Here is a 19,164-nt window from a genome sequence, read left to right as displayed (position 1 = left end):
CCACCTGGAGCTTTCCGTTCTGTAAAGAAGGTAAGTGCAAAAGGGAATAGAATATACCCCTAATTAGACTTTATCATGGACACTCGTTGCTAAGTTGAAAGCCCAGAAGAGGTTAGGCGTAAGAGCATACCCTGTTTATACTGTCAGAATGAGACTGAAAAGTCCCTTTACTCCCGCAGTCTAAACAAGGTCTTATGTATTTTTGGTAGGTACAGAACTCCTTTTTTTTTCTCTCTGTCTAATTACTCCCAATTGCAATCCCTTTTTTCTAGCATTAAACAGAAAAGAACCAAATATTGTGAATAGATTAACATCACTGAAGAATCTTTCTGTATTACATATATATTCAATAAAAATACCTTCAGTCATAAGGATAATACCTAATTTCTAATACGCATTTTTTAGGGTTTTTGAAAGTTCATTTCTGTTGGCTACTCTTTCCTTTCTCCTTACTGCTTTCCATTTGTTTCCTCTCCTCCCCCCCCCTTAGGATGTGTAGAGCACATCACCCTGCACACCTCTCCCTCTCGTCTGTGGCCTCTCAAGCGAGCGCCATTCAAAGGCTACGAGCTCTCCCTATACGTGCGAGCCCACGCGCATGCTATCATAACACTTAGACCCGGCCCTGGTGTCCCCTACCCGAGCGTAAGCGTTGTGCTCGCGGGCATGTTCAACAAGACCGTACTCACCTTGTCGAGTGAGAAAGGGGAAGAGATTGTGGTGACGACCTATGTGCCTGATATTTTGACGTATTGGAAGTTCACCAACGTCAAGATAACGTATGTGTACCTATTACTCGGGGCTATTCCATAAAGGGATGTCGCATTTTCAACGTATGTGTACCTGGGGACTATTCCATAAAGGGATTTCGCATTTCGTGAGACGCATGGTAATCAGGAGGGCTTGTGTACAATCTCAGCCAAGTTATGGGATTTTTTAAGTAGCCATAACCAAACGTTAGCCTAAAGCAATCACCCCAGGGCTGATTGAGACGCTGACGAAAAACGCCAACCCCGTCTGAACAAGGGAAAAGAAGAAGATCAAAATTAGCATTTTAAAATAATAATAATAATAATAGTAATAAGTGGACTTTGGAAATTCTAGCAAAGTACGATTTTTGAATAATTTTAATTCGAAATCTTCTGGTTTGTCACAGTGTCATTGGAGATAAGCTTCAAGCTTATTGGTCCACGGAAGATCAACCAGAAGGCCAACTGTTTCTATCCTATGAACATCTGAGTATTAGAAAGACCCGCTGGTTTAGTATTGCATCTCAAACTGTCGCTCATTGGACTTTGTACTGTCAGCCGAATGGTGAGAGAACTTTCGTTCCTAATATTTGGATTTAAAAAAAAAAAAAAAAAATGCCAGCCTAGTCTTTAAAAAATGCCACTACGAATCTAGCTTGGTTGATAGTGCGTCTGCCTTGTAAGCGCTAGACCGCGGGTTTCATTCCCGCCCGGGGCAGAGTTTATCCTGAACGGATAATGTTCGGTCTCGGAAAGGCTGGCTTTCTCCTATCCTGTCTTCCTACTCTCTTCGAATTCGGGACGATAAGACCTTATAGCAGTTGCAGTTCCCTCTACAAACCTCCGTAAAAAAAAAAAAAAAAAAAAAAAAAAAAAAAATGGGCTGTTTGGTATTTTGCTTGATTCATATTCACTTAGTTTTTGTGGCGGAGTTCTCAATCACGCGAGCTCTTTCACCCAACCACATAAATATTAATTATAGCTCCCTATTTATTACATATTTCACTTAACCATAAATATACATATAAAGGAGGGAGATGAATGTAGGACTCGAACTCATAGTGCAACATAACGGATCCGAACTTCAATTGACGGATGATGAGGTATGGAAATAAGAAATAAGAATAGTAACCAAGGTTGAAATAGCGATAATACGGGCAGTGTCCCTGAGGCTGCGAGGGAGCCGTTACAAGACCATAAGTTTAAACTCTGTCCCGGCGGCAATTTTTAAAATTTATTTTATATTTATTTTTGTTTGCTTTGTAATTCGCTTGTTTGTAATATCTAATTTAAATGAAAAGTATAATATAAACGTGCAAACTAGAGATAAAAAGTAAAAAATGAATTCAGATTGTACGCGTTGCGGAAAAAAAAATCAAAATTTCGAATTTCCCGCCTACTTTACACGCTCATGAAGGCTCTGTGTTAAGTTACCACATCATTTTCCACACGCCAAGAAAGGCCGAGAATGGCCTATCTCAGCCCAGTACATAAACACACCGTCATAGTGGGCTTTTTGTCTATGGAGTTGGGCTTTTTGTGTATGGAGTTAAATCATGGGTAGGTAATATTTGTTTCGTGAATAAGAAGGACACGATAGGAGAAAGCTAGCCGTTTTGGGAACTAATCTTATCTGTTTAGGATAAAATCCGAACCGGGCGCTCGACACGATAGGAGAAAGCTAGCCGTTTTGGGAACTAATCTTATTTGTTTAGGATAAAATCCCAACCGGTCGCGCTACCCTCCAAACTAACTAGAGGCTGGCCAATGTCATTATAATAGTAATGATTGTGCTCTATTTATTTTTCAAATGTTTCTTTTTTTTAGAATTGATAGAGGGACTTTAACTCATTTTTTTTAGGTACTTCGTCCCGGAGAGCGAAGAGAGAAGAAAGACAGGAAAGAGGAAAGCCAGCCGATCCAGGAACGAATGTTTAACATAAGAATAAGAACAGTAACAGTAAAAAATAAATATTAACTTAGGCTAAGACAGCACATACACTAGTCCACCCAACCCCTCAGAAGGACGCGGGGAGGATAAGGGTGGCCCCTTATACATACCCCCGCCCCCAGATAGAATAGAATCTAAAAATTTCATAGAATGTAAAAAATACTAATCTTATACCCTCCAAACTAACTAGAGGCTGGCCAATGTGATTATAATAGTAATGATTGTGCTCTATTTATTTTTCAAATGTTTAACATAAGAATAAGAACAGTGACAGTAAAAAACAAATATGAACTTAGGCTAAGACAGCACATACCACTAGTCCACCCAACCCCTCAGAAGGACGCGGGGAGGATAAGGGTGGCCCCTTATACATACCCCCGCCCCCAGATAGAATAGAATGTAAAAATTTCATAGAATGTAAAAAGAAGATAGAAAGCGCATGGAGGGGAACCGCAACTTCTCAACTGTAAGTCGGACAGTTCTAAAAGTTTCACCATTCGATTTGGCGTGAAAAATCCCATGGGATCAACTATTCACATGCTTACTTGTTAATCAACAAGCTATTTTTTGACGAGTGCGCACCCAAAGGTCATCGGACTTCCCAGTTGAAGTGGACTGTACATAATACGACTTTGAACTCATCGCACAAAGTTCAAGTGAAAAAGGAGTACTGTAAACCGAGATTCTGTCAGTCTGCAGGTTAGTGATACCTATTTGAAAAATTCACTGAAATTTCTCCCCTCCGAGCTCCGGTAGAGACCCTAAGAAGCGTTCCCTCTCTGGATGGCCAGACCAATCTTTTGATCAAGAAAATGCTCAGAACGGGATTCTCCCGTGATATCAAACAATATCTTGCCTAAATGTCTAGCCACTTCAAGTCCAGCCAAACATTTTTAATTTATTAAATTTTTATAAAATCGAATAAAAAGTATTTTTTTTTTTATTCTAGCCTGTAAGATTTCCGGACTGGGAACAGACTTCTTCGGATTAAAATCAAGCACTAGATCAGGCCGAGCCTGTCAATCCTGGCTATCACAGTCCCCACATAAGGTAAGTGTAAGGTAGTACCTTCTGAGTTTCATTTCGGAGGTCCCGATTCAAACTTTCCTGCACAGTCGAAGTTTTTCAATTTTTTTGCTTCGAATTCGGCGTGCAATCATAAAAACAACTGAGTAATTGGAGGACAACTTTGAGAGGGGATAGGTACTGAGGTCCCGATTCAAACTTTCCTGCACAGTCGAAGTTTTTCAATTTTTTTGCTTCGAATTCGGCGTGCAATCATAAAAACAACTGAGTGATTGGAGGACAACTTTGAGAGGGGATAGGTACGCATAAAAACATGTGTGAATGGGAATTGAACCCTCACCTCCAGCATTTGCTAGATTGACCATAGGGAACATATTCAAAATGTAAGATTCCATTTGAGGTCCGAAAATCTAATTAGCTTATGTTAAGAACTGATAATTTTTTCTTCTCTCTTCCTGTTAAGTCTTCTTCTTCTTTTTTTTTAAATTAATTTTAACAAATATAATATGTATCAAAACTTAACAAGTTTTCGGTTAAACCCAAACAAAATCATCTCGTTTCAGATTGACAAGCAGTTTCAAAATGACGACCTCTATCCCACCAGATCGGTGAAGCTGGCTCAGAACTATTGTCGTAATCCTTCACGAGATGTGGGAGGTCCCTGGTGTTATACTAAAGATCCTAAGGTGCAAAGAGACCTTTGTGACGTCACTGATTGTGAAAAGGCAGGTAAGAATAATACTGTACAAAATCAAATCAATAAAGAGGCGTTCTATTGAACTGTTAGTATAATGGAACAACTTGTTCTAAGCTGACAGTCTAAATAAACACTACTTATAGACTTACACTTATAAGCTCACCTCTGTGACTGAGTGGTCAAGAGCTCTGGCTCTCAACTTAGAGGTGCTGGGCTCGAAACCCGGCCAGGACGGAATTTTTCTAACCAAAATTTTCCGTTCTTGGATAGGCATGGGTGTAAAAGAATGTACCTTGAAGTAATGCAAAAGCGGTATCGAGTACATTCTTTTTTTTTACACTTATAAGCTCACCTCTGTGACTGAGTGGTCAAGAGCTCTGGCTCTCAACTTAGAGGTGCTGGGCTCGAAACCCGGCCAGGACAGAATTTTTCTAACCAAACTTTTCCGTTCTTGGATAGACATGGATGTAAAAGAATGTACCTTGAAGTAATGCGAAAGCGGTACCGAGTACATTCTTTTTTTAATAGGCCGTGGGTTCGATTCCCGCCCGAGGCGGACTTTATCCTAAACAGATAAGGTTCCTTCTCGGAACGGCTGGCTTTCTTCTATCCTGTCTTCGTTCTCTCTTAGATTTCGGGACCTTCGCAGTTACCCAACTATTTAACCTCATAAAGAAGGCTACTGAAATAAAAGTTTGGTTTTTTTTTTTTTTTTTTTTTTTTTTTTTTTTTTTTTTTTTTTTTTTTTTTGACAAACATTAATTTATCTTTTTTTTTCAGGTACTCCGAGCAGAGCTTGAATATCAGCAAGAGTGACAGTCTGCTGTTACAGTGGAACCCAAGCAAGGAGTTACCTCTTATCTATTACTACATGAGTATATCATCAGCTCTTCCTAACTCTCGAGTTACGTGGACTTTGAACTGTGTCCCTCCAGGTAACGTGAATCAGTGCTAAGCATGAATGGAATGCTCGTCATAAATTCCAATATTACCCTAACCCGAATATTACCCTTGGACTCAAACCGCCAATCTTATCCAGCATGAAGACGGACTGTATCCGTACTGGATAAGTGTGCGTGGTCCTTTAAAAGGTTACATAAATGTATCAAATCTATTTTATTATCATTGTGGCCTACGCTTCTTACTTAAAGTTTGGGACCCCCGCTCCTACGATACACTGCATATAGTTCTGTCCACTGCTAATACCAGTGGCGTAGGGGGTTACTTTGATCTCATCATTGGGTATAACAAGAATGAGTATTTGGCGTTAATGTGGACAGACCTTGCTGGTAAGATTACGCCTATTAGTCAGCTCCGATGGCGTAGTGATCAGTGCGCTCGCCTTGCACGCGGAAGACTCGGGTTCAATTCCCGGTGGAGTCAAAAAATCCCCCAAAAACAAGTTTTTTTTGGTTTTTTGGCTTTATGGTTCTCTGGACAAAATTTGCAACACCATTTTCGTGATCCTGGTAAAAAAACCTTTAATTTGATATATAGGTCGACCAGGTTTGGATAAGTCCTTCCATGGGAACAGACAGAGTACACACAGACGACACCGAAGCGAATACAATAGTCCGTCCCTTATACCTTTTTATTACTATTGTAATAATAAAGGAAGGACGGACTAAAAACCTACTATGCTGCTGTGAGTTTCCTACTTACCTCCGGGTCTGAGTGGTCAAGACCACTGACTGTCAACCCGGAGATTGTGAAATAATAACACCAATAAATGGCATTTATTTATTTATTACTTCTCCTCCACCCTCGGTTTCAGGTGAGAAACATGAGTGTGATAGTATACTCCTTCCTCATCTCATCGCAGCAGCCAAGTGGACCGGCTTCTGGCTAAAGTTATCCGTAGGGGCGATACAACTGGGGCGGGATGGAGCCTCAGGGCCGATATTCCAATGGGAAGAGGGAGGGGGCCCGTGTCCCAGTATGAGATTAGATATGATAGGCTTCTATGTGGAGCAGGGGGGTAGAGTGGCTGCTAGCTTTGACTGTACAGGTAAGAGCTAAAGGGACTTGCAGTCCTATTGCGCCAGAATAAATTATTGAGCATCCTAAGTAGAGAAGTGTAAAGACTAAATAGAATAGAATATACCTTGTTTATCCTGCTGGGATAGGACTGAAAAGTTCCCTTACCCCCGCAGTCCAACCAAGGTCTTATATATTTTGACAGATTATGGGGAACATATTTTACAGTTATAGTTTAAAAAAAAAAACACCTTGATTATTTGAAGAAAAAAAAGTGAGTGAGTTATAAGGCAGGTCCTAACAGGAAGTTGAGTGAATTATGTACCTGTTTTAGGATATGATTCATTGACTGAATAGTGCGAAGAAAATAATATCTATTCTCAGTTAGGATTCGAAACCGAGTCCTCTTACTTACCAGACGAGTACTTTAACCTCTGTCCTGCGTTTTCCTCGTCAGAATGTCATACTGAAGTAACTCACACAGACTTATTTGATCAGAAGTATCCTGTTGATATGTGGAAAGCCAAGTCTGTCCAGCAAGGTCCTAGAGAGAAGTATTCCTTCTTCATACACGTCAGATCAGCAGGTAAATAACAATTTACTGTCATCTTACTGATATAAATAAAGCTGAGAGCTTCTTCACAATTTTTGTGGATGTCACAGCATTACTAAGAGCCTCTTTTACTATCTCTGACATATCTATAATTTTTCTTTTTACTCTGGTAATGCCGCCACTGGTCGCTACTCAATTGTCCTCACGAGGCTGAGTGTACCCCGAAATCCAAGCACAGAGCCGAAAAAAACATCGACTCCCCCGGGAATCGAACCCGGGACCTCCGGAGTGCAAGCCTAGTGTGATACCCACTCGGCCACTGAGACTACTTATGTATGTAGAGGCAAGATGCTTTCTTTTGTATTTAAATAAAATATAATTTGCACTCTCTTTTTACTTTTTCTCTTAGGAGAATTCAAACTGGGCCTATTCCAATTCCCCATGGCAGATGAATACTTGATGGTCTCATTTAGTAACAGCTCGGTTCTTGTACACAGAATCAATGCTCTGAATGGATCTATGCTCAAGTCTTCAGTGCATTTGAACGCGCCTATAATGAGTGATTGGAAATGGAGTGTGCTGAAATTTGAGTAAGTACTTAGTCCGATTTGTCAACCTAGCGCACTTCTTTTTTTAGTTCAAAAATATTGTACCTTGGAACCGCTTTCGCATGAATTCAAGGCACATTCTTTTACATTCATGCCTATCCAAGAACGGAAAAGTTCGGTCAGAAAATTTCAGCCCTAGGCGGGATTCAAACCCGGCACCTCCAGGTTGAGAGTCAGTGCTCTTGACCACTCAGGACGGATCAAATAGTCAAGTGGGACGGTGCAATACGTTCAAGTGTGGAGAAATATCACCATGTAAGTGGAAATATTGTTTACAACTAACTGTACTGTAATTAAACTCACATGAAGGTTAAAAAAAAAAGATTGCTATCAATGAAACAACTGCTACATTAGAGCATTAGACGCATGTGGTCTGTGTCGTAGCATGCCCATTGCCCATCCCGTAGTATGTCCCTCATCAGATCGGCGATAAGAGACGGACGGATCAAATAGTCAAGTGGGACGGTGCAATACGTTCAAGTGTGGAGAAATATCACCATGTAAGTGGAAATATTGTTTACAACTAAATGTAATTAAACTCACATGAAGGTTAAAAAAAAAGATTGCTATCAATGAAACAATTGCAACATTAGAGCATTAGACGCATGTGGTCTGTGTCGTAGCATGCCCTTTGCCCATCCCGTAGTATGTCCCTCATCAGATCGGCAATAAGAGACACAATACGTTTACGTTCACAATACGTTTTTCCGTTTTACGTGCTGGGTCAATACAACACGAAAACACCAGAAAGTAAGTTGTTGAAATATTTGCAATCGAGAAACGAGTACAAATTTTTCTAGTAAATTTCTTTAGTACATATTACTGCGTCTGCCTTGTAAGCGCTAGGCCGCGGGTTCGATTCCCGCCCGGGGCGGATTTTATCCTGATGGGATAATGTTTGTTCTCGGAACCGCTGGCTTTCTCCTGTCCTGTCTTCCTTCTCTCTTCGATTTTGGGACGATAAAACCATAGCAGTTACAGTTCCCTCTGTCAAACCTCTTTTAAAAAAAAGAAGGCTACTGAAATAAATTTTAATTGAATGAATTAATCTAAAAGTAATCATAATAATAACACATCCCTCTTCTTCCAATATATCAACAGAGCAATGCACGCTGGTAGTTACAAGCTCCAGTCTCGGATCACGAAACAAATACATCCTTCCCGATTGGCGTACCAGTGGCCTACGCTTCTTACTTAAAGTTTGGGACCCCCGCTCCTACGATACGCAAAACAGAATAGAGTGTATCCCTAATTAGACTTACTTTATCATGGACACTCGTTGCTAAGTTGAAAGCCCAGAAGAGGTTAGGCGTAAGAGTATACTCTGTTTATACTGTCAGAATGAGACTGAAAATTATATTCAATAAAAATACCTTCGGTCATAAGGATAATAGGTACCTAATTTCTAATACGCATTTTTCAGGGGTTTTGAAAGTTGGTTTCTGTTGGCTACTCTTTCCTTTCTCCTTACTGCTTTCCATTTGTTTCCTCTCCTCCCCCCCCCTCCTACGATACACTGCATATAGTTCTGTCCACTGCTAATGCCAGTGGCGTAGGGGGTTACTTTGATCTCATCATTGGGTATAACAAGAACGAGTATTTGGCGTTAATGTGGACAGACCTTGCTGGTAAGATTACGCCTATTAGTCAGCTCCCATGGCGTAGTGATCACTGCGCTCGCCTTGCACGCGGAAGACTCGAGTTCGATTCCCGGCGGAGTCAAAAAATCCCCCAAAAACAAGTTTTTTTGGTTTTTTGGCTCTATGGTTCTCTGGACAAAATTTGCACCACCATTTTCGTGATCCTGGTAAAAAGACCTTTAATTTGATATATAGGTCGACCAGGTTTGGATAAGTCCTTCCATGGAGACAGACGGACGACACCGAAGCGAATACAATAGACAATAGTCCGTCCCTTATACCTTTTTATTACTATTGTAATAATAAAGGAAGGACGGACTAAAAACCTACTATGCTGCAGTGAGTGAAATAATAACACCAATAAATGATATTTATTTATTTATTACTTCTCTTCGACCCTCGGGCTTGCTTGCCATGCAGAAAGTCCTGGGTTCGAATCCCACCATCGACGAAAATTTGTACTCTTTTTTTTCGATTGCAAATATTTCAACGAGTTACTTTCTGGTGTCCTCGTGTTGAGCCAGCACCTAAATGGGAAGTATTATGTACAGTGCAATAGTCCTAAATGAAAATGGACGCGGCACACAAGGGATCAGGAAGAGACCGCCTTAAGTATTATGTATGTCTCTGCCCACTTGATCCATACTACGGGACTGGCATGCTAGGACACAGACCACACGCGTCTAATTTAGCAGTTGTTTCATTGCTACGAAATGAAAACGGCGGTGAAACACTCATCTTGGAAAAAAAAAACTTCTATCATCGTTATTGGATTTGAATTGATCAACTATTACGATCCTCATTTCCTTATCTCAGGAAGATCCTAACAGGAAGTTAAAGAGTGGATTACCTACATGTTTTAGGACATGATTCATTGACTGAATAGTTCACTGAAAAGAATATCTCTTCTCAGTTAGGATTCGAACCCGAGTCCTCTTATTTACCAGACGAGTACTTTAACCTCTCTTCTGTGTTCCACTCGCCAGAATGTCATACGGAAGTAACTCACACAGACTCGCTTCAGGTTCGGCTGTTGTACCTAAGGCAGTACGACCAGAGTGTATTATGGACGATATGGCTCAGGATTATAATGGAACTCAATGGGTGTCCGCTGCGGGCAATCCCTGTCTGCCTTGGAATCATAGGAGTTTTTCTCAGGCAAGTGAAAAAGTAAGAAGAAGAAGAAGAAAAAAAGATTCATATAAGCTTAACCCATCCCTTGGGGCAATTGCCCCAACACCTAAGCCTCATAGTGGGCCTTTTGTCTATGGAGTTGGGCATTTTGTGTATGGAGTTAGATCATGGGTAGGCAGTGGCGTAGCGTTCATGTAGGCTATCCTGTTGATATGTGGAAAGCCAAGTCTGTCCAGCAAGGTCCTAGAGAGAAGTATTCCTTCTTCATACACGTCAGATCAACAGGTATGTAAATACCACTCAAATCCTGTCTAGCTCTAAAAGACATTAGGTCGTAACGTCTCCAAAATTTCTCTCCTCCACCTCCTTCTTCTTCGCCTTCTCCAGTGTTTAGACGGGGTCGGCATTTTTCATCAACCTCCCAATCAGCCCTAGGGTGATTGCTTTGAGCTGACATTTGCTTTTGGCTACAAATCTCTCTCCTCCAAGGCTAGAAGTCTCCAAAATCTCTCTTATGATTAACAATAATGCTTTTTGTTCTGAGGTTTTATCTTCCCAAAATCGAATAGAGAAAGAAGGATATAGGACAAAGTCAGCCGTTCCGAGGACGAACCTTAACTGTTCACGATAAAGTTCGCCCCTTGAGGGGATCGACCTGTCAAGCTAATAAGACTGTAATTAAAATATTCGACTAGCTTAATTTTGTTTAATTTAAATGGATTTTTCCTAGGAGAATTCAAACTGGGCCTATTTCAATTCCCCATGGCAGATGAATACTTGATGGTCTCATTTAGTAACAGCTCGGTTCTTGTACACAGAGTCAATGCTCTGAATGGATCTATGCTCAAGTCTTCAGTGCATTTGAACGCGCCTATACTGAGTGATTGGAAATGGAGTGTGCTGAAATTTGAGTAAGTACTTAGTCCGATTTGTCAACCTAGCGAACTTCTTTTTTTAGCTCAAAAATATTGTACCTTGGAACCGCTTTTGCATGAAAGGTACATTCTTTTACATTACCCTTAAATATTGACTTTAAATAATTATTGTATTCTTATTAGATAGATATTGTGATAGAAATTAGTGTCTGCCCTACACTTGGAGTTAGACCACGCTACGCCACTGTGGGTAGGTAATATTTGTTTCGTGAATAAGAAGGACACGATAGGAGAAACTAATCTTATTGGACTCAAACCGCCAATCTTATCCAGCATGAAGACGGACTGTATCCGTACTGGATAAGTGTGCGTCGTCCTTTAAAGAGTTACATAAATGTATCAAATCTATTTTATTATCATTATTTATTTAAAAAAAAAATAAAAACTACAGGCATCTTCCTCTTTATTTCACCTTCGTGGGCTCCACTGGATTGAAGCGATTGCTAGTCTTCTGACTAAATCTATTAGTGTACCCGATACGAACTCTTCTGTTGTTGTCTCCTGTTGTAATCATCTCTCTCCTATAATCGTCTCCTTGTCTCCTGCAGATATCGACGGAGCCCCTCGTAGTGGTGGCTGGGGAGGTTGGGGTCCGTGGCAATGCAGTGTCCCCTGTGGGGGAGGCTCGGGTATTCGATACAGAAAGTGTGATCACCCTAAACCCAATATATTCGGTGCGGCCTGTGACGGATCAAATAGTCAAGTGGGACGGTGCAATACGTTCAAGTGCGGAGAAATATCACCATGTAAGTGGAAATATTGTTTACAACTAACTGTAATTAAACTCACATGAAGATTGCTATCAATGAAACAACTGCTACATTAGAGCATTAGACGCATCCCGTAGTATGTCCCTCATCAGATCGGCGATAAGAGACACAATACGTTTACGTTCACAATACGTTTTTCCGTTTTACGTGCTGGGTCAATACAACACGAAAACACCAGAAAGTAAGTTGTTGAAATATTTGCAATCGAGAAACGAGTATAAATTTTTCTAGTAAATTTCTTTAGTACAGGCTTTTTTCCATATTTCAGACACTTCTCAGCTCATTCGAGCCTCGCTTAAAAGAGAGGCCCGTACTATATTTCTCACCGAGGCCAACAACCTGAGTATTGCCTGTGATATGAACCTCATACGGAGAATTGCCAACGAGTCACCTACGGCAGATTTTGAGTGGAATAAGAATGGATTCCGACTAGGACACAGAGTGGATATTCAAGATTTACGAGATGCCGATTTTACGTGGAGTGAGTTGAACCCAACACCCTCTGAATATTTTGCAGTCTCTGAGGTTATCGGAAACGATCGCCAGCCTAGTTAGCTTGGTTACCCACCAGATCGGTGAAGCTGGCTCAGAACTATTGTCGTAATCCTTCACGAGATGTGGGAGGTCCCTGGTGTTATACTAAAGATCCTAGGGTGCAAAGAGACCTTTGTGACGTCACTGATTGTGAAAAGTCAGGTAAGAATAATACTGTACAAAATCATATCAATAAAGAGGCGTTCTATTGAACTGTTAGTATATGGAACAACTTGTTCTAAGCTGACAGTCTAAATAAACACTACTAAACTTATAGACTTACACTTATAAACTCACCTCTGTGGCTGAGTGGTCAAGAGCTCTGGCTCTCAACCCGAAGGTGCTGGGCTCGAAACCCGGGCAGGACGGAATTTTTCTAACTAAACTTTTCCGTTCTTGGATAGGCATGGATGTAAAAGAATGTACCTTGAAGTAATGCGAAAGCGGTATCGAGTACTTTCTTTTTTAATAGGCCGTGGTTTCGATTCCTGCCCGAGGCGGACTTTATCCTAAACAGATAAGGTTCGTTCTCGGAACGGCTGGCTTTCTTCTATCCTGTCTTCGTTCTCTCTTAGATTTCGGGACCTTAGCAGTTACAATTCCCAACTATGTATCTATCCTCATAAAGAAGGGGGACGGATTTTATACTGGAGGGATAATGTTCGTTCTCGGAACGGCTGGCTTTCTCCTATCCTGTCTTTCTTCTCTCTTCGATTTCGGAACGATAAGATCTTAGCCGCAACAGTTCCCTCTATCAAACCTACTGAAAAAAATCACGTTCCACAGATTTGACACGGGTGCACGTTCAAGACAGCGGTGTCTACACGTGTCTCGTGTTTCCGGATACGGCCGAGACTCGGAAAGTCCTCTCGGTTGTTTCCGTCACAGTCACGAGTGCCACACGAACATTCACGAAGCGGGTCGGAGATCGCTGGAAACTTGTGTGTAATAGTGGAGTGTCTCGGTTGTTTCCGTCATAGTCACGAATGCCACACGAACATTCACGAAGCGGGTCGGAGATCGCTGGAAACTTGTGTGTAATAGTGGGGTCCTGGCGAGTGTGTACAGGGGGCTACAACAGAGGTGGCTACTCAATGGGAGAGTCTATGTGAGGGACAAATATGTTGCTATTCATGTGAGTATCTATGTTATGACATTGTAGAGTTGTGGGCAGGGGTTTTCAACTTCAAAGTATATGCGGGCCACATGCTACATTGGCAGGTACTTCGCGGGCCACATACACAAGGGAGCAGGCCCGTATCCAGGATTTTCTTGAGGGGTTAGGTGGCTACTCAATGGGAGAGTCTATGTGAGGGACAAATATGTTGCTATTCATGTGAGTATCTATGTTATGACATTGTAGAGTTGTGAGCAGGGGTTTCCAACTTCAAAGTGTATGCGGGCCACATGCTACATTGGCAGGTACTTCGCGGGCCAAATACACAAGAGAGCAGGCCCGTATCTAGGATTTTCTTGATGGGATGGAGTATCTATGTTATGACATTGTAGAGTTGTGAGCAGGGGTTTCCAACTTCAAAGTGTATGCGGGCCACATGCTACATTGGCAGGTACTACGCGGGCCAAATACACAAGGGAGCAGGCCCGTATCTAGGATTTTCTTGAGGGGATGAGGGTGGATGCACCATTTTCGGAGTCCAGTCCATAATAAAAGAGCAAAAATCAAGCCCGAGGAGACCCACCATGAAAGCTTCGCGGGCCACAAAAATGTTGTGGCGGGCCACATGTGACCCAGTCATATCACCTATGTTATGAACGTAGTGGAGCTAGCGTTGATAACATCTTGAATGCACCAGTTCTCAAGGATCACTGAAGTTAAACAACATTGCACGTGGTTGGTATCCGGATGGGAGACCATTTGGGCAACCGCGTGCTGCTGGCTTTTTCCGGCCCCTCTCTGGTGGAGTGAGGTTAATGTCAGGAGGTGGATAGCTTGGCGCCCAATGGAGGGTAAAAGCCCCATCACTAAAAACCTCAACAGTTGTACAATGACGTTAAACCCTCAATACCTATTGTACCTAGTTTTTATTATTATTTATTAGTGTTATTTTTTTAATGGGAAAAATAATCTGAAATTCCACCCTGATTTTCTGATTTCTCGACTTGGCTTTTCAGTCGGAGAGGGACGAGATCACTCATATCAACACGTCACATGAAGGCGTATGGGAGTGTCAAGTATTTCATCATCAACTCAATCTAACTTGGACTACAAACTGGACCAGATTACACGGTAAGAAATGTAGTAGGTAGGAAATATGGTGAAGCTTGTGATAGAGGGGACTGTAACTGCTCAGGTCTTATCATCCCGAAATCGAAGAGGGTAGGATAGGAGAAAACCAGCCGTTCCGAGAACGAACTTGATCTGTTTAGGGCGAAGCTCCGGGCGGGAATCGGACCCGTGACCTAGCGCTTATGAGGCAGATTTTTTACTTTTTAATTGTTTGTTATACCAATTCTCTTACAAGCACATTAAAAATAGAGCTGTTTCCTCATCGTCTAAAACTTCAGCTTTAAAACCCTCGTCTAAGCCTTAACGACTGTCTCACATACAAAAATAAATGAAGTTATAACTCAATCTAACTTGGACTACAAACTGGACCAGATTACACGGTAAGAAATGTAGTAGGTAGGAAATATGGTGAAGCTTGTGATAGAGGGAACTGTAACTGCTCAGGCCTTATCATCCCGAAATCGAAGAGAGTAGGATAGGAGAAAACCAGCCGTTCCGAGAACGAACTTGATCTGTTTAGGATGAAGTTCACCCCGGGCCGGAATCGGACCTGTGACCTAGCGCTTATGAGGCAGATTTTTTACTTTTTGTTTGTTTGTTATACCAATTCTATTACAAGCACATTAAACATAGAGCTGTTATCTCATCGTCTAAAACTTCAGGTTTAAAACCCTCGTCTAAGCCTTAACGACTGTCTCACATACAAAAATAAATGAAGTTATAGTTTTCGTGCTTTAGTTCTAGGCCGGGCTTCAATATTCACTCATCTGATGGAGGACCGGTTCTCAGGCGCCATGTTGTCTTGGTTGGGATCAGAACGCAATGTTGCCTTGTTTGTCCGCTTGGTACCGCTAGTGCTTGCTGTTACCGTTCTAATCTGTCTGTTCTTATATAGAAAGTAAGTTCTCGCAAAAACCTTTTGTTTTTTTTTCCCAAGAGGTTTGATAGAGGGATCTATAACTGCTAAGGTCTTATCGTTCCTAAAACGAAGAGAGAAAAGAGACAATAGGAGAAAGCCAACCGTTCCGAGAACAAACATTATCCGTTCAGGATAAAATCCGCCCCGGGCGAGAATCGAAACCGCCTAGCGCTTACAAGGTATACGCGCTACCAACCAAGCTAACTAGGCGAGCCTTTTAATTTTGTATCCTTGGGAAAATCATACGACTGGAAATCTTACACGATGGTAGCACGACCTAGGGAATAGAGATGGAGGTACCCTTTTAGTTTTAATGAAAAATGCTTCTCTGAATTACTCGTAGGTACATATCAGTAACAGAAATTTTCCAACATTTACAGATGGGAAAAGGAAATCTATGGAAGCCCACAAAGGACAACTCAGTATCAACAAGTATCTCAAGGAGAGAAACTAGACATCTAAGAAGGAGATGCAAAGGTATGATCAGAACGTTTTGTTACTAAGTACCCCTTGGTTGGGATCAGAACGCAATGTTGCCTTGTTTGTCCGCTTGGTACCGCTAGTGCTTGCTGTTGCCGTTCTAATCTGTCTGTTCTTATATAGAAAGTAAGTTCTCGCAAAAACCTTTTATTTTTCTCCAAGAGGTCTGACAGAGGGATCTATAACTGCTAAGGTCTTATCGTCCCTAAAACGAAGAGAGAAAAAAGACAGAATAAGAGAAAGCCAACCTTTCCGAGAACGAACATTATCCGTTTAGGATAAAATCCGCCCCGGGCGAGAATCGAAACCGCCTACCAACCAAGCTAACTAGGCGAGCCTTTTAATTTTGTATCCTTGGGAAAATCATACGACTGGAAATCTTACACGATGGTAGCACGACCTAGGGAAGAGAGATGGAGGTACCCTTTTAGTTTTAATGAAAAATGCTTGTCTGAATTACTCGTAGGTACATATCAGTAACAGAAATTTTCCAACATTTACAGATGGGAAAAGGAAATCTATGGAAGCCCACAAAGGACAACTCAGTATCAACAAGTATCTCAAGGAGAGAAACTTGACATCTAAGAAGGAGATGCAAAGGTATGATCAGAACGTTTTGTTACTAAGTACCCTTCTATGGAAGCCCACAAAGGACAACTCAGTATCAACAAGTATCTCAAGGAGAGAAACTTGACATCTAAGAAGGAGATGCAAAGGTATGTTCAGAACGTTTTGTTACTAAGTACCCTTTGACATCATTTACCTACTAGTGACATTTATGAGAAAAACTGTCTCCATTTCAAACGTGATAAGCGCATAACTTCGTAACGAAAATACACGATCGAAATTGGACTTACAAGACGTCACTGCAACATCTGCATCTGTCCTTAATATTTATTTAAAAAAATAGTGCTTAGGAATTAAATTAAGGTCTCCAAAGAAAACACAAAAACGTAGAGAGGTATTTGGTCAGGGTTTTTCGTTTATTTCATATCCAGGTATGCACGAAGATACGAGTATTTTCCATAATTTACACAGGGGTTCAGTACGAAATCAGTTTAATCTTCTGATCATTGGGGCAAAACTTGTCTGAAAATTATAAAAACGCCCACCGGAAAATTCCCATTTTAAAATCTTTGTAGGCCTTTTTTACGTGGATATCCGTATTTTCATGACATGCAAAATTTCAACAGTTCAAAAATAGATAGTAAAATAACAAAATGAAAATCAAAATAAAACTAAAATAATTATCGAGGAATAATTATTTAATAAGAATCTTCATTAATTAAAATTAAAAATTTAAAAGACAATTGAGATTCGACTGAGTCGATTGTCAATTGAGTCGAATCTCAATTGTCTTTTAAATTTTTAATTTTGCTCATTCGAGCCTCGCTTAAAAGAGAGGCCCGTACTATATTTCTCACCGAGGCCAACAACCTGAGTATTGCCTGTGATATGAACCTCGTACGGAGAATTGCCAACGAGTCACCTACGGCAGATTTTGAGTGGAATAAGAATGGATTCCGACTAGGAGACAGAGTGGACATTCAAGATTTACGAGATGCCGATTTTACGTGGAGTGAGTTGATGAACCCAACACCCTCCGAAAATTTTGCAGTCTGAGGTTATCGGAAACGCTCGCCAGCCTAGTTAGCTTGGTTGGTACTTTGAATAAGTAAGGTACAGGTTTACATTCAAGTACAGAAAATACAAGAGCATAACAGGCATTTACCAAGAGCAACAATGATAGGAGAACAGTGTAAAGACAATTTGATTGAACACAAAATGGTAATATGAGGCAAATGAACAACGAATACACGTAATGGAATGCAAAAAAATAACCAACAATACAAAAATGTCAACAATGGCAAAATCAGGTTGTACATAATTGTTTAAAATTATCATCAATGAAATCAAAATAACAGTTAAGAGACACTAGAGTGATACAAGGTAATACAAATGAAGCATAAACCTGCCTCGGTGGCGTAGTGGTCAAGACGCTCGCCTGGTAAACAGGAGGGCGTGGGTTCGATCCCAGCCGAGGTATGGAATTTTATCCTCAATTATTTGAGAATTTGACCACATAATAATGGAGCTCTAAGGGTTAGGTGGTAGAGAACGCCTAAGGCGTTAACCTCGCCTAGTGGTTGCCTTCCACTCAAGAGTCTATTATGGCAAAATCAGGTTGTACATAATTGTTTAAAATTATCATCAATGATATCAAAATAACAGTTAAGAGACACTAGAGTGATACAAGGTAACAAATGAAGCTAGGCAAAATCAGGTTGTACATAATTGTTTAAAATTATCATCAATGATATCAAAATAACAGTTAAGAGACACTAGAGTGATACAAGGTAATACAAGTGAAGCTAATATTTTCAACAGTTGCAATTCAAGTTGTAGTTCTTCAATCTCGTTGATTGAATGAACCTGTAGAACAAACACTGACATAAGCAATAGCAATAATGATAAAGATATAAGATCAAGGGAAACATGTAAAATAGAAATACAATAACCGAAAGATCAACAAGAGACTCCTAACAAAACGAATGAAATGTCAACAAAGGTTCAATTTTATATGGGCGCTCGAAGAGAAGGTATAAGTGTTAATTACAAAGACATAGGGCACTGTGAACACTTACCACATCACCAAATGTACTATTTCGTCTTTTGCATTTTTATAAAAATTCCAATAATATCACACATATTTTGGATCAAAATATCAACTCACAGTATAGTGAACCTCGTACGGAGAATTGCCAACGAGTCACCTACGGCAGATTTTGAGTGGAATAAGAATGGATTCCGACTAGGAGAACAAAGGTTCAATTTTATATGGGCGCTCGAAGAGAAGGTATAAGTGTTAATTACAAAGACATAGGGCACTGTGAACACTTACCACATTACCAAATGTACTATTTCGTCTTTTGCATTTTTATA

The 19,164-nt window shown here is 40.7% G+C and overlaps 2 protein-coding genes and 3 long non-coding RNA genes across 5 annotated transcripts in view; all 5 read left to right on the top strand.

Moving 5' to 3' along the window:
- The window catches only part of LOC103507886 (hepatocyte growth factor-like), a 5,459-nt gene extending 3,530 nt beyond the window's left edge, over positions 1 to 1,929 (top strand). The window contains exon 5 of the mRNA XM_026822632.1: positions 1,787 to 1,929. Coding sequence (XP_026678433.1) covers positions 1,787 to 1,864 — 78 coding nt within the window. The 3' untranslated portion in view covers positions 1,865 to 1,929. The remainder of the gene's footprint in view (positions 1 to 1,786) is intronic.
- A 1,429-nt stretch (positions 1,930 to 3,358) lies between these two features.
- On the top strand, positions 3,359 to 4,410 carry LOC113466879. The gene is made up of 3 exons (XR_003391150.1): positions 3,359 to 3,399; positions 3,650 to 3,750; positions 4,290 to 4,410. It is a non-coding gene; the product is annotated as an uncharacterized LOC113466879 (long non-coding RNA).
- A 314-nt stretch (positions 4,411 to 4,724) lies between these two features.
- Positions 4,725 to 13,554, top strand: LOC103507885. The gene is made up of 5 exons (XM_026822638.1): positions 4,725 to 4,735; positions 5,204 to 5,358; positions 11,819 to 12,016; positions 12,309 to 12,521; positions 13,361 to 13,554. Exons 1-5 carry the CDS (start codon positions 4,725 to 4,727, stop codon positions 13,552 to 13,554), a joined length of 771 nt encoding a protein of 256 aa, XP_026678439.1.
- A 2,696-nt stretch (positions 13,555 to 16,250) lies between these two features.
- LOC113466877 lies at positions 16,251 to 16,761 on the top strand. The gene is made up of 2 exons (XR_003391148.1): positions 16,251 to 16,347; positions 16,725 to 16,761. It is a non-coding gene; the product is annotated as an uncharacterized LOC113466877 (long non-coding RNA).
- Positions 16,762 to 17,889: 1,128 nt separating this feature from the next.
- LOC113466876 lies at positions 17,890 to 18,955 on the top strand. The gene is made up of 3 exons (XR_003391147.1): positions 17,890 to 18,098; positions 18,406 to 18,478; positions 18,579 to 18,955. It is a non-coding gene; the product is annotated as an uncharacterized LOC113466876 (long non-coding RNA).
- Positions 18,956 to 19,164: the final 209 nt, after the last annotated feature.

This window comes from Diaphorina citri, unplaced genomic scaffold (genome assembly GCF_000475195.1).
Source record: "Diaphorina citri unplaced genomic scaffold, Diaci psyllid genome assembly version 1.1 scaffold348, whole genome shotgun sequence".
Taxonomy (NCBI): domain Eukaryota; kingdom Metazoa; phylum Arthropoda; class Insecta; order Hemiptera; family Psyllidae; genus Diaphorina; species Diaphorina citri.
This window is presented reverse-complemented; position numbering and strand designations above follow the sequence as displayed.

Excerpts from the sequence above, each read along its gene's own strand:
- LOC103507885 (XM_026822638.1), top strand. Across the intron at positions 12,017-12,308 it reads GTGCGGAGAAATATCACCAT|ACACTTCTCAGCTCATTCGA; the intron begins GTAAGTGGAAAT and ends TCCATATTTCAG. Across the intron at positions 12,522-13,360 it reads AGATGCCGATTTTACGTGGA|ATTTGACACGGGTGCACGTT; the intron begins GTGAGTTGAACC and ends CACGTTCCACAG.